This window comes from Corticium candelabrum, chromosome 3, assembly GCF_963422355.1.
Source record: "Corticium candelabrum chromosome 3, ooCorCand1.1, whole genome shotgun sequence".
Taxonomy (NCBI): Eukaryota; Metazoa; Porifera; class Homoscleromorpha; order Homosclerophorida; family Plakinidae; genus Corticium; species Corticium candelabrum.
Window position 1 is genome coordinate 7,029,288 of NC_085087.1, and position 14,248 is coordinate 7,043,535.

The 14,248-nt window shown below is 40.4% G+C and overlaps 3 protein-coding genes across 4 annotated transcripts in view; 1 reads left to right on the forward strand and 2 right to left on the reverse strand.

Annotated features, from left to right (window-relative positions):
• The first annotated feature begins 1,616 nt into the window (after nucleotides 1-1,616).
• On the forward strand, nucleotides 1,617-2,629 carry LOC134177495 (uncharacterized). The gene is made up of 3 exons (XM_062644277.1): nucleotides 1,617-1,709; nucleotides 1,985-2,299; nucleotides 2,354-2,629. The coding sequence occupies exons 1-3, from the start codon at nucleotides 1,682-1,684 to the stop codon at nucleotides 2,572-2,574; spliced, it is 564 nt and encodes a 187-aa protein (XP_062500261.1). The 5' UTR covers nucleotides 1,617-1,681; the 3' UTR covers nucleotides 2,575-2,629.
• Nucleotides 2,630-6,178: 3,549 nt separating this feature from the next.
• LOC134177089 (uncharacterized) lies at nucleotides 6,179-10,782 on the reverse strand. The gene is made up of 6 exons (XM_062643800.1): nucleotides 10,658-10,782; nucleotides 10,465-10,590; nucleotides 10,274-10,402; nucleotides 10,127-10,219; nucleotides 8,980-9,225; nucleotides 6,179-8,917 (listed from the first exon to the last, which is right to left on the reverse strand). The coding sequence occupies exons 1-6, from the start codon at nucleotides 10,755-10,757 to the stop codon at nucleotides 6,477-6,479; spliced, it is 3,135 nt and encodes a 1,044-aa protein (XP_062499784.1). The 5' UTR covers nucleotides 10,758-10,782; the 3' UTR covers nucleotides 6,179-6,476.
• Nucleotides 10,783-10,828: 46 nt separating this feature from the next.
• The window catches only part of LOC134177090 (kinesin light chain 4-like), a 4,625-nt gene continuing 1,205 nt past the window's right edge, over nucleotides 10,829-14,248 (reverse strand). For both annotated transcript variants that reach the window (XM_062643802.1, XM_062643801.1), the window contains exons 4-7: nucleotides 14,210-14,248; nucleotides 13,044-13,169; nucleotides 11,175-11,300; nucleotides 10,829-11,054 (exon numbers count right to left, since the gene is read on the reverse strand). The exon at nucleotides 14,210-14,248 is cut by the window's right edge and continues 81 nt beyond it. In XM_062643802.1, the coding sequence (XP_062499786.1) occupies nucleotides 10,924-11,054; nucleotides 11,175-11,300; nucleotides 13,044-13,169; nucleotides 14,210-14,248 (422 nt within the window). In that variant the 3' untranslated portion in view covers nucleotides 10,829-10,923. The remainder of the gene's footprint in view (nucleotides 11,055-11,174; nucleotides 11,301-13,043; nucleotides 13,170-14,209) is intronic.

Sequence of the window (14,248 nt, forward strand, 5' to 3'; positions counted from 1 at the left end):
TCAGACTGCCGGTTTCTTGTGTATGAGTTTGTCTGTCTGTCTGTCTGTCTGTCTGTCTATCTGTCTGTCTGTCTGTCTGTTTGTGTGTCTGTCTATCTGTCTGTCTGCATGTCTGTCTGTCTGTCTGTCTGTATGCATGTATGTATGTATGTATGTTTGTTTGTGTGTCTGTCTATCTGTTTGTCTGTCTCTCTGTCTGCATGTCTGTCTGTCTAGCTCTCTCTCTCTCTCTCTCTCTCTCTCTCTCTCTCTCTCTCTCTCTCTCTCTCTCTCTCTCTCTCTCTCTCTCTCTCTCTCTCTCTCTCTGCCTGTCTGTCTGCTTGCTAAAAATTTGAATTTTGACAGATTTGCCAGTTATTGTTGTCAACCTTACGAGTATATCTATAAAGAAAAAATACTGTAGAACTGTCTTGTGGCTATGAAGACAACAGATCATCTTTAAGTTGAAATTCGTGGACAAGAGTGGTACAGTGAAGATTTTGGGTCGGACAAATGTTCCTAAGGACAGATACAGTGGTCTAACGATTACATCAGTCAATAGGTCAGCTGCAGGCAGCTATGCTTGTATGGTGGGAAATGAATTTGGTAGCTCACTGTCTTCTCCAGCAATTCTGACTGTGAAGTGTAAGATCTTTACTTTTATAGTAGTTTGTGCATTTGCTTAAATGAGTATTCAATGTTATTAAATGTTTATCGTAATGACACTGTCATTATGGTGGTTAGTGTGTGTGTGTGTGTGTGTGTGTGTGTGTGTGTGTGTGTGTGTGTGTGTGTGTGTGTGTGTGTGTGTGTGTGTGTCATGTCTGTGTCTGTCTGTCTGTCTGTCTGTCTGTCTGTCTGTCTGTCTGTCTGTCTGTCTGTCTGTCTGTCTGTCTGTCTGTCTGTTTGTTGCTCGGTCTCTGTTACTGTCAGTCTCATTGTTTAGCTGTCTGATTTGTTTGTGTCTCACCTCATATGTTTGCCTATAGTCATCAACCTGCTTCCAGCCCGTCTCAGTCATTGCACAACCAATCTCCACTAATTAATATCAATGAAAACTGCAAACTGATTAATTTGCTCTACTCTTTGACAGACTTTGGAGACGTCACTCTCACTCTCAGTCCAGGCCAGGCGCTGTTGTCGTTCAAAATGCATCAACAACAATAAAATGTATTGTCGACTCAGTCCCACCAGCAACCGACATACAACTCATCCACAACTCCCAACGTATCACACAAACTGGGCACAAGTCTAACAATCAGTTGATCTACACATTTATTGCATGCAAGAACTGGAAAGGATCTTTTACATGCACGGCCTCAAACTCAATCGGTAGCAATCGCAATACAGTTGAATTGACTGTTCAAGGTATCTTACTTGACAAACTCCTAAAGGGTCATAATTGGTTTCAATGATTTGCTTGGTTTGTAGTTCCTCCTGCTGCTCCTCATGTTGATATCAATAGAAATAGATTGTCAACTCATTCGTGGAGTTTTTATGGATGTTGGGTGCTGATGGTTATTCACCCATTACAAATGCCAAAGTTACGTGTTTGGATGTCGTTTGTGGTTCAACACATTCTCGTGTATTGACTCGGTTGTTGGGATTTCTGGTGTGTTGGTGGGTCTCGATCATTCCTGGTTTATCGTATCAATGTTTTATTGTGGCTTGTAACAAAGTGGGTGAAAGTCCCAGCAGTGAAATGTTTAATGTCACTACACGTGCAGGAGGTTAGCTGTCGTTTTTAATTTATTCAGTGATCACATGTAGTCGGCAACATACAATACAAGGAGTGAAAAAAGTTGTGTGTGAAACATGACGCATAATTAGTAAAAAATTATTGATTTTTTAAACTTTAAATCTTTATAAAAAAATATTAATATTTGATTGCAATACATGTGCTTTGATAGGGTTGTTGTACGTATTGTATGCCAGCCTTGCTAGATGATCATTGATTTGCAACATCATTTTGTTTTATTTTGTGTTTGAATTGTGTTTGCTACAGCTCCTGCCATACCTGTTCTGGATGGCAAGCCGATTTCTAGGAACGAGACGAGTGTGACAATCCATTGGAATGTTGATTACAACGGTGGCCATGTAATAACCCAATACACAATCAGGTGGAGATCAGCAGCTTCCACTGCCTCACTACATGAAGCGAAAGTATCCGTTCCTTCTCATGATGGACTCATAAACCAGCAGCATGGGATGTGGATGTTAACAGGGCTGAGCAAAGGAACCAACTATATCTTTGAGATCGAGGCAATGAATGATGTTGGACTGAATACATCAGATGTGGTTAAATATACAACATCATGCTGTAAGTGTTTGTCAGTGTGTTTATGTCTGGTTTGTCACAAGAATCTGTGTATAGATCCTGCTGCATTGTCTTATCCTCTGATTACAAACATACATACATCATCATCGTCGAGTGTCAGATTTGTCATGGACATTCCTAGAGGCAATGGTTGTGGTGTAATAACTGACTATTATGTTACTGATTGGGTGACAGGGAAGCATCTTAATTCAGTGTATGTTGTCCAAGATGGATTGGTGACTGTGACTGTGACTGACTTGGAGGTAGGATGTGAGTGATGTTGTGTTGTACACTCGAAATCAGTGGGGAGAAGAGAGACAAGGAGCTCGTGTGTCGTTTCAAGCAGACGAGGGTAAGCATGTTTACACACACACACACACACACACACACACACACACACACACACACACACACACACACACACACACACACACACACACACACACACACACACACACACACACACACAATCTCATTCAATTAAATCTTAATGTTTTGTAGATATAAATTCAACTACAGGATCTGGTCCTCATAGTTCAGATCGTTAGGTGTCTACATGTTTGTCTTTGTGTCACTGTGATCTCTAATTTTCAGTTATGTCTACAGATGGTTTGGGCTCTGGTCAAACTGTAGCCATTATTGTTGTGTGTGTGGTCGTATTACCAGCCATTCTACTCGCTTTCATATTTTGTCTCTACAAGAAACACAGATCAAGAAAGGGTAAGATTTGATAATGATGTCTACCCAAACTAATACTTTCATGTATCACATTTAGATGACAACGATGATGACACTCTTGATTTTGTGCCTGGAATATTCAAGCGAACAACAACTCCACAATACGGATACGACGAATTCGATACAAAACCTCATCATGTAATTACTATATTCAGGGTATTACTGACACATCCTGTAGATAAATTTGTTGTCAGTCATTGTAGGGTCCTAATAGTGGCAGCACGTATGTTAATCTTTCTGGATCTAAGAGACGAATTCGACAGCCTTCTCTGACATTGGTGAGCTTACCAGGAGAGCGTGAAGTTAAGAGTGGCAGTTTGCCTCTACAGAAAGTCGATATTTCGTCATCAGATTATTGTGAGAAGACTATGGAAGAGCTGCTGCAAGAATCATATGTTGATATGAAGGCGCGAACAAGTGGCATTGTATCTAAACTGGCTTTTATCAAAACCATGGAGCGAGGTATGTATGTATCAAGATGCAGTAAAACGTTTGTAACTCATGGATTCGTGCATAGACTATGGGTCATGCACACACACACACACACACACACACACACACACACACACACACACACACACACACACACACACACACACACACCAGTTGTATTTTGCTAAGAGACCAAGTTGGTGCTTTTTAATTGAGAGCAATACCCTACATGTTTGTGTCAAGGGTAGTAATTGCAAACACACAATGTACAACAACAGTTATACATTGTATTTGAAACAATATCTCCAGCTGTCTGTTACACACAAGAGACTAATGATTGCATTTATATCAACATCAATTATTTTCTGTGATGGCAAAATATGACAGAGTGGTTAAAGAGAATATGCATGGCAGTACCACATTGAAGTGTTATGAGTGATATCATTTGATGTAGTCTGTCTTACACTCTCTGTCTATGGACATCATCCAGATTATGTACCACAACTGACATCATGCACTCAAAATTGAATATTTATCTAACTAAACTCTTACTTCTAGTAATGGAGTAAAGTTCTGTGTTTATAGCAATAGTTGTCCCAGTGTTGTAGGTATACTAGCATAGTAGCATTTAGAAGTCATGTATACTTTTTCTTGAGTGATGTGTTTATGATGTAGCATCACCTGATGGAAGTCATACTCCTGCAGTGGTGAGTGTCACCTTCTCTAAGAAAGCGGGAATTGTGGATGATGACAAGACAGCTCAATCGGTAATTTGTGTGACTTTGTTGTTCTAATTTCGACTCATGGACAGAAGGTGTATGCAAGCAAGCAAATGACAAGTGTAGACAGACAGACAGACAGACAGACAGACTAATCCAAGGCAGAAGCAGCTAAATGGCTGGAAAATGCTACCACTCTTAGAGATGAGGCAAGATTTCGATCTGTGCAATGTAAAGGCGCAGGTTCTTGGTTCTCTGCAATACCAGAATCAAGAGAGTTCGCACTTCTCAGTTCATGTGAATTTTGCTTGGCGGCTCTCGTGAGGCTTGGTCTTCTTTACCATACAGTGACGACATTCAGATTTGTAACTGTGGTATATCCATAACCGACACTATTGGTTATCATCAGCTCACTTGCAAGACAGGGGAGGACCAGTTTGGACACATAATTGCATCATGTCTATATGGTCTGACTGTCTAAGTCATCTCAAAATCCACCATCGCAAAGAACCAAAGGACAGATAGTCCACCTCTGACAGTTGTCCTGACATCTCAGTTTTTGACACAGGGGCTGCCTCTAACGTAGAGCTCGATATTGCAATGGCTCACTCCTGGAGTTCTGATATATTTTCAACTTCTGCCACCACTGATGGGGCTGCAGCCTGTAGATGCGAGGAACGGAAGAAGGCTCGTTATGCCAAAGAAACATACCCTGGAGGTATGTCAGTTCAAGTAGTCCCATTGGTTATGGATCACTTCGGTCGATGGGAAAAGCAGGCTAAAGCCTACCTTGATCAACTGTCAAAAACATCCAGGGATGAATGTGGACAACTGGACAGGGCAAAATTTAAAGACTACTGGAGAAAGAGAATGGCCATCCAGCTTCAGAAAAACAATGCAAGAGTGTTCCTGTGGAAGACATCCAGCTTGGTACAAGCATTCCCAAGCAACATCTCTGACTTATAAGCTAGTTTTTGTTGAACAGGGACATCTATGTCCCTTTTAATACTTTACTTAATTTGCATGTTGTTAGCAGTTGGGCACTGTGAACTGTACTTAGCCTTTGCTTGCTATTGTATTCAACTTCATTTATGAAAATATACTACCATTGACAGACAGACAGGCAGACAGACAGACAGTAATCATATAATTATGATTACTGAAAGACCCAGTTTTATGTACATTAGATTGATAGGACTAGGTATTATGGCCCTATTTTAACTCAATTTTAATGTTTAGCATGTAATAGTGATCATGTTTGAAATATACTACCATTGACAGACAGACAGACAGACAGACAGACAGACACAGATGGACAGACACACAGGCTAGCAAGCGAGTAGGTTGGCCTCATTTAGATTTCATCTTATTAATAAAAAAATACATCAAGATGGTAATGTGCATATTTCTCATTGATCTTTAGAGTCCAGGCAGCTCGGGTATGCTCCATGTGCTTCAGAACTGAATGACACAACTCATGGACACGAACTGAAAGCAAGCGTGTACAGCAATGTGTTGACTTCTGGTGATGATAATCAGGAACACGATCACGTGGATATACAAACAGTCGAACCCAACAGAAATGATGAAAATGGCCAGTTTGATGACGTTGAAAACACATACATGGAGATGAAACTGTCCGTATCCAATAATAAACAGAACGAGACAGGCAAGAAATACGAAGTCGGTGACTCTGAAAACGAGTCTCAAGGTGGAAAGAATCTGTCCACACTAGTGTGATGATGACAACATGGAACATTGGGAACAGGTTGGTAGATTAGAGTAGAGAGAAGTCATAGACATTAGTTACTAATCTCTATTCATAAGCTCGCCCTATGTAAGCCATCCCCATAGATTTATAGAACTGCATTCTGGCATATCAGTAATTAATTAATAGACATATCTATTGTGCTGTAGCCTGTAGGATAGTAGACTGGTATATACACCAACTGAACTGCAGCCGATGTATATACACCAACTGAACTGCAGCCGATCACTATAGTAAATATTGTTACTCTATTTGCCACAAATCCCATTCACTATCATTTGTACTACACAATCATAACCATTTGTACTTCTCTTTGTAACTCGTACCACTCTATGCTCTGTCAATATATCAATGTATTTCTAAAAACAAAAGGTAAAATGCTAAATAGTAACAGCCATATATATGTCAACTGAAAACAATGCACATCAAGAAAGACTAGTGAGTGAATATTGTGAATGTAAAACAGGTAACGTTTGATTCTTCTTAACAAAACAACTCTGCCTACACGTGCAGACAAACACAGTCATTTATGTGGGCAGACGTGCTCCACCAAACTGCTACTAAAGACATCTTCAGCCTGAGATCTACAGCTGATGTTACACATTGCGTTGATCATTGCTGCCTGGCTTGCTTTGTTAGCAAATTCATTTGTCCACATATTCAGTGCTGTTGCAGCTTGCATAAAACAATCATCTCTGTTTTCTTTCTCTATCACTCTTGTCTTGCTCATGAAAAATGTAGGTGACAAATTTAGAACAAGGGTTTTCCAGTAACCAGAAATTTGGTTAGCTACATTGACAATATCACCTTCTGTACATTTGCTCTCTGCTTTAAATGTCAGTGACTGTTGTGGTCTTGCTACATCATCTTTGTGGTCATAAAACCAACAGTCTAATGCAGCTTTCTCATCGACAGTCAGTTGCACGTTACGTCTGTTTCTTCTTAATGGTTTGTGTTCATACTCGTCTATACATACCAACTTGCTGACATGCATAGGAATGGCTGGTCCGGGATGTTGAATATTTAATGAAAACTGAAACTGAGGCAACCCTGGGGTCTTCACTTCATGAAGCTTCTTAGTGATGAACAGACGGATGTCTGTACACAGAGATGCAACTTCCTGTAGTGGCCGTTGTGTGTCAATAGTGACAATAATATATTTCTTTGCATGATAAATTAGTTCCAAATCAACACCTTCAGCAACATGATATACAGACTGATTACGTGTCAACATTGGTTCATCAGAATATCTCTCAATGCAACACGTCATCAGCCTGAAATGCAATTGCTCAGGAATAAACTCGATATCACGAGACAAAACAATGAGTGACATTGGATTAGAAGCAACCGAATTAGCAGCTGCAAATGGACCTTCTGACTCGACTTCTAGCAAACAAGGAACAAAATACTCTATTTCGTAGGGAACTGATGACTGAAATGAACAAAGTTTGGGGCAGACAATGAAAAAGAAATTCAAGAGATTCAGTACATCTTCATATTCTTCATGTTTCACTCCTGCCTTCTTCAAGCGATGATCAATGAGTTTCCAAGAAGCAATTCCTACTTGTCGCACTCGATCCCAATCTTTACTCAGCAAGGGAGGAGGAAGAGTAGTGACAGACGCCACCACTGAGAAAACCATGAAAATCCAGCTTGGTTTGGTGACGACTATGTTCTTCAGCTTCTCACTTTCCTGAGGAAAGATGACTGAACCGGCTTCATCTAAATACGCCAGAGCAGCACGAACTTCTTTCTCTTCAGACATACGACACAATCGACGAGCAAAAACCATGATAACATGGACATTGGAAAGAGCACTGCCCAATTTTTCTTCTAGAGCATCAAGGATCTTCTCTAGAATTGACCAAGTGGCTGGTATTAGACGTTTGGGTGACACATCACGTGCCATCTCTTCAATGAGTCGCTTCACTGCACTCACACCTGCATCCTCACTTGCACTGTCAGGGTCAGACACTGAATTCTCAACACAAAAGAACCAATCATCACGGTGATCGGATGGTCGCAGGATGTGCTGCTTAAATGCTTTATTACGAAACATTTTAGACAGAAATTCATTCTGTTGCTTAATCATTTCTTCATCAGCATCATTGACATGTGTACCAATCAAAAACATGACCGGCGATGCACAGTCCTTTGACTTGCCAATGTAACGACCTTCACGACTGTCGTCGTCTCCTGCCAAAAAAGTCATGGATGCCCATAAAGACACAGCGTCATAGTTTGTCTCTATCCAGTGGTTGTCTATTGGAATTGGTTCCGAGTCGGCAGAAGGAAAGTAGAATGACTTGGCCTTGTCACCTAGAAACTGAGATACATTAAATACGACACAAACGACACATCCCGATGTGATGGCTTGCCCTTGACCAGGAAGAAGTGGCTCTTGACCTCCCAAATCCCAAATAGTAACGTGAACTTTTGAATCTTCCTTCTTTAGAAGATCAGGATCACTTTGGAAATCTCGAATAGCACGAGCAATCCCTTCAGTTAGAACTATCACTTCATCAACGTAACTTTCTCTAGTATCAGTTGATGTAGATTCTCTACCGACTGTCGAGTCGAGATCGACACGACTGTGACGATGTGGCCATTCTGCTCTTCCATCCTCATATTGACTCTCACCTTCACTACCCGATACGTTTGCACTAGAATCATGTATTGCATGCATGGCTGCTCTAGCTATTTGTTTGTCTAAAAATTCTTGGTCCTTGTCCTTGACGAGTCTCCAGTTGGATGCTTCACACACTGCCAACTCTGCCATGGCCACAGGTGTGCTCGGTTCAATGATCTGAAACTTCTGTTTGAGCAAGGATCGTTTAAAGGACGTCTTACCAGTTCTGTCTTTGCCGACAATGACAATCTTGACTCGACTCACTTCGACTGCTCCTTGTGACAACGCTCGAACAAATAACTCACCCGCATCGGCTCCCATGCCCGTCACACCACCTACAACCATACCATCATTACAATTTGTATACTATAGTCTATCGAGTAGAAGATCAACTCACGAGGACAAAGAACGACACTCAGTATTGTTCCATCGGTTACTCCTGCATCAGCTAATGTTTGCTCATCGTGTAGTTGTTTTTTATTCAAAACAAGCAATCGATCCCATGATGAAGGGTCATCCTTGGTTTGCAATCGACGCTTCAAGGTGGCAACAGTATCAGACGATTTTGCTTTCAATTCAACAGCTTCACCAGTTAGTGATTTGGCTACTAATTTGAGCCATTCTGATCCACTGTTGTGAGATGCTATAAGAAACAGTAAACTATAATAAACTATATCAAGTGGGAAAGCACAACACACACACGCACACACACACACACACACACACACACACACACACACACACACAATGACGAGCCCTTCTATTCTAAAGATAGCTCCTCTGTAGTATGAGGAGCCTCTGGACTGGCATTGCTAATGCACCCAGAGCATGGTCAGAGACATGCATGGGCACTGACTATAGTGCAGCTCTGGGACTGGACGCCAAAGCCCACATGTACACGTCTGTTGCAAAATGCCAGCAGTCTTGTCTATCTTTAATCAAGTATGCTACTGAGTTGGTGAGAAAACCAATTGTGAGTGAGTTGTCCAAAAGAATCACGTTTGTGTTTACAGAGACGAACATTTGATCCGAGTGTCCTGGATATTTTACTCCAATGTGACTCTTACATGACAGATACATGTACTACACACACACACACACACACACACACACACACACACACACACACACACACACACTCACGCACACACACCCACACACATGCCCATACACACACAGACACGCCCACACCCACCCACATACACGCCCACACACACATACACACACCCATGCCCACACACAGGCAAGTGCCCACACATAAACAAATGCCCACACACACACACACACCCACACACACACACACACACCCACACACACAAATACACACACACATGTAAACACACACACACACACACACACACACACACACACACACACACACACGCCCACACACACACACACACACACACGCCCACACACACACACACACGCCCACACACACACACACACACACACACACACACACACACACAGGGGTGAAACACAAAATGAGGCAGAGAATACAAGGAAGAATGTTTACAAGGCTACAAAGTGGTTGTCCTCACCATCCGTCTCTTCAACTTCTTTCTCTTCAGGAATAATTGTCTCTTCATCTTGTTGCTGTTGGACAGCGCTCAATCTCTTTAGTAGACGGTTTACTGCAAAACAAACTCAATAATCACAACATTTAACCTTCCACTCAAATATCAGACCTTCTAATCTCTCAAAGCTGTTGCTGGGAAGTTTGTTAATATTAATTATTTGAAGAGATTCTAATAGCACACGATGAGCACGTGTGTAATCAGCAATATTTGAGAGACTCTTTGACCATGACATGAAAGCTGAAAACAGAAAATCAGCAATTGTGAGAGATGCAGGGAAAGAGAAATGAGGAAATTCTGACTGGAGATTTTGTGAGGATGACTTTGAGGGAGAGAAACTCTTTGGATGTCTACAGCTTCTGAGAAAAGTTTCTCAGCTTCCTCATCTTTCCCTTTTCTCATCAGACATTCTCCCAACCCTTTTAATGCTGTACAAATCAAGACAGATTAATACACACAAATGCTGATTTGACATTATAGAACATTTAGACATACAAAATGCTATATGAGGATGTTTCTCATGGAAAGAATGTCTGCGTATGTCAAGTGATTCTCTTAAATAATCTTCACTCTCATCCAATTTTCCTGATTCCATTAAATAAAGTCCGACTTGAGAAACAGCTGAGAAGAACAAGAGCTTGTAAACAACACGTGACAATTATGACTGATTTATACTGCAGTATACAACATGTGGCATTATCATAATCAGCATGTCAAGCTCACAATTCACATAAAGTTGATATCAAAACAAAGACAAGAAACTAACCTGTAGCCACACGGAAATGCTTTGGATGGAAATGTGATTTCAAAATCCTGACACACTCCTTCGTCAGTTCAATAGATTCACTTTGTTTACCTCGTTGGTACAGACACCGAGCAAGTGGGAACTGACCTGAAGAAGATAAACAATGATGATATTATAGACAACACAATCAATCAACGTGAGGTGAGTAGAGTTGTTCAGTAAGAAGAGTGAGACGTCTTACAATTGTATCAGACAATGAACACATACCATCAACAATAGCAACAGGATTTTCTGGTCGAGCAGATTTTATGATCTCCAGAGACTCTCTCAATATTCTTTCAGCATCAGAAAGGTTCCCTTGATCCATAAAGCATGTACCAAGCATGGTCATAGCTAAAACAGCAATGAAAGTGACAATTAAGACAAAACAACTTTCCTTGGTAATTGAATTGCAAGACAACAATCAATGTCTATAATATATTTCAATGCAGTAGTGAGAGATGAGTTCTTTCTCACACAACATACAACCACTGTTCCAGTCTGTCCATGATAACTGATTAAACGAAAAGTTTTCTACAACACGTACCCCGTGCACACTGCCATTCTAGTGTAGCTATAAAAACGTGCACAGTGTCAAGTGTGATCATGCGCAACAACACCAACAGTCAATAATCAGTGTGCTTGATACATGTAGGAGTGTTCCATAATAATATAAAATTTGTAGAGCTCGTCAGCCATGTCCAGCCCTTTAAGAAAAGAAAAGCTAATTTTACTACTTTGTTCAACAGATTTTTGACACTATAACTTGCAGTGATGCCTATATTTTGATATCTGGCAATTTTATAATAAAAGGCAGACAAATAGACAGAAACACAAACAAACAAATTGACATATGAAACAGACAGACAGAAAGACATACCTACACACCGACAGTGAGACAGACAGACAGACAAACAAAGAGACAGACAGACAGACGGACAGACAATCTATGTCCCTTTATGTAGTTACTAGTATGCAGTTGCTTTAGGAACATTTTATTGACAAAATTAATTGACAGTCAGACAGACAGACGGACAGACAGACAGATGGACAAACAGAGACAGACAGACAGATGGACAAATGGAAAGACAGACAGACAGACAGACGGACAAATGGACAGACAGACAGACAGACAGATGGACAGACAGACAGACAGATGAACAGACAGACAGACAGATGATTAGACAGACGGACTGACAAATGGACAGACAGACAGACAGACAGACAGACAAATGGACAGACAGACAGACAGACAAATGGACAGACAGACACACAGACATACAGATGGACAGACAGACAAACAGACACACACCAGCGATAAGTCAAGCCCTCTAAAGCTTTACATACTCTTGTGTCTGTTTCCTTAAACCTGGTTCACAATATTGATGTCGACATCAACGCGGAGTCGTGAGTCCACTTGGACGTCAATATTGTGTACAAGGACAAAGTGGCGCGGTGTCAACGTGGCATCATGACGCCGGAATAGACCAAAGTTCTATTCCAGCGTCAAAACCCGGAAGTTGTCAGCGTCAAATGTAACCACGTGGGCATTTTTAGCAAATCAGCAGAACTGTAAGCTTCCTGGATCTAGAAATGGATGAAACGTGAACGATGGTGCAAGAGAAACAGCAAAAGAAGGATCATCATTGGAATAGTTGTCCATGATTAGACACGCGTGCGCAATCTGACTCAAGACTACAGACCAACCTTGACACGCAACTTAGTGACGTCTCAAGATATTGTGAAACAGGCTTTACACATAATGTCAGTACATATAATTGCTGTATCTCATCATGCAACAGTAATTTGGTTTCTTGTTTACATGTGCTTTGTCTAACATAATGAGACAAACCAAAAAGATAGAAAATAGAGACAAACAATGGTCCACAAGAGAGATGTGAAACCTGAAGAGATCAACATAGAATGCACACTCCAGTAAATTCAATAATAAAGAAACTCTCACACATACACAAACACACAAGCAGGAAGAGACACAAGAGAAAGACAGACAGACTGGTGGCAAGACAAACATCATATCCTCTTGTCAAATAAGTTGAAAATCTTTCAAAACAACAATTACTCACACACAACACTTACTATTTGTCACACGAATATCATTAGGTGAGACGTATTTCTGATATATTGACAAGCTCTCCTCCAGCAATCGTATGGCATCCATGGATTTGCCTTGATAACAGTAACATCTACCCAGATCATACAAGGCTGTAAATACAAACAACCAAAAGTCAGTCACACAGTAATATACCATATACATACAAATACACACAACATCATATTTGACATCCTAAGATGTTAATTGAGACATAACAGTAACTTAGTTGATATGTTATTACTAGTAAATGTAACTGACTCAATACACATGCATCTCTTGATTATCCACCTATAATCCTTCACATTCTCATTTGACAATATATTTTAATTAATTACACACACACACACACACACACACACACACACACACACACACACACACACACACACACGCGCGTCCTTGTCTTACAACTCTTATACCCACATAGACACCCTTGATAGTATTTAAACAGATATGATAACTAAGCAACCGACTACTAGATGGTGACAACATTAATATTAATAACTCTCATCATAACAATTTAATCCACCAACACAATCATTTGTCAACAGTTACACAGTTGTGTCTCACAAACTTCACTCACGTCTCACTCTGTCTCATAAAATGCACTTGCTGCCTTTAAACATTCTTTTGATCAAACATTTAAATCAAGTAAAACAACACATATCCAAAGTTCCCAAAGGAAAAACGGAGGGGTGCCTATTAATATTAACTAGATCATTAATTTGGTATTACTGACTGACATCAAGTAATAATTGATATCCGTCAGTGTTGTGTAGGGCTTCGTAAAGTCAATAAGTACATGAAAGGGTTCTCTTGTTCAATCAAGAGGCAGACTGCTAACGCTTGGAATCACTCACTCCAGCATTGCTATCCTGGATAAAATCACTCTTTGTACACACATAAGTCTGCCAAACAAGGTACGTTTGTTGTGCTCTAAATAATTGTTTCTACTGATCAGACATTTTGTCTTAACATTTCAAAGTTAGTCAAACTTCAGACAAAGTTGTACAGACAAACATTTCTCACTATTTGTTTAAATCAAATTTAAACCCACAATACTACAGACATTTCCCTAAAACATCATGCAACAGCTTCCATACGTCCTAGTTTATGTGTAACTTTCAACAAACATTACAATACAACTCACTGTCAGCTAATAAGACATTAGGTGTCTCTTGTCTCTGAA

Coding starts and splice junctions, on each gene's coding strand:
- LOC134177495 (XM_062644277.1), top strand. CDS start 1,682: ATGTTTAATGTCACTACACGTGCAGGAG. Junction 1,710..1,984: donor TGTCACTACACGTGCAGGAG/GTTAGCTGTCGT, acceptor TGTTTGCTACAG/CTCCTGCCATACCTGTTCTG. Junction 2,300..2,353: donor TAAATATACAACATCATGCT/GTAAGTGTTTGT, acceptor ATCTGTGTATAG/ATCCTGCTGCATTGTCTTAT.
- LOC134177089 (XM_062643800.1), bottom strand. CDS start 10,757: ATGGAATCAGGAAAATTGGATGAGAGTGAAGATTATTTAAGAGAATCA. Junction 10,220..10,273: donor CAGCTTTGAGAGATTAGAAG/GTCTGATATTTG, acceptor TTTGTTTTGCAG/TAAACCGTCTACTAAAGAGA. Junction 8,918..8,979: donor GAGTGTCGTTCTTTGTCCTC/GTGAGTTGATCT, acceptor GTATGGTTGTAG/GTGGTGTGACGGGCATGGGA.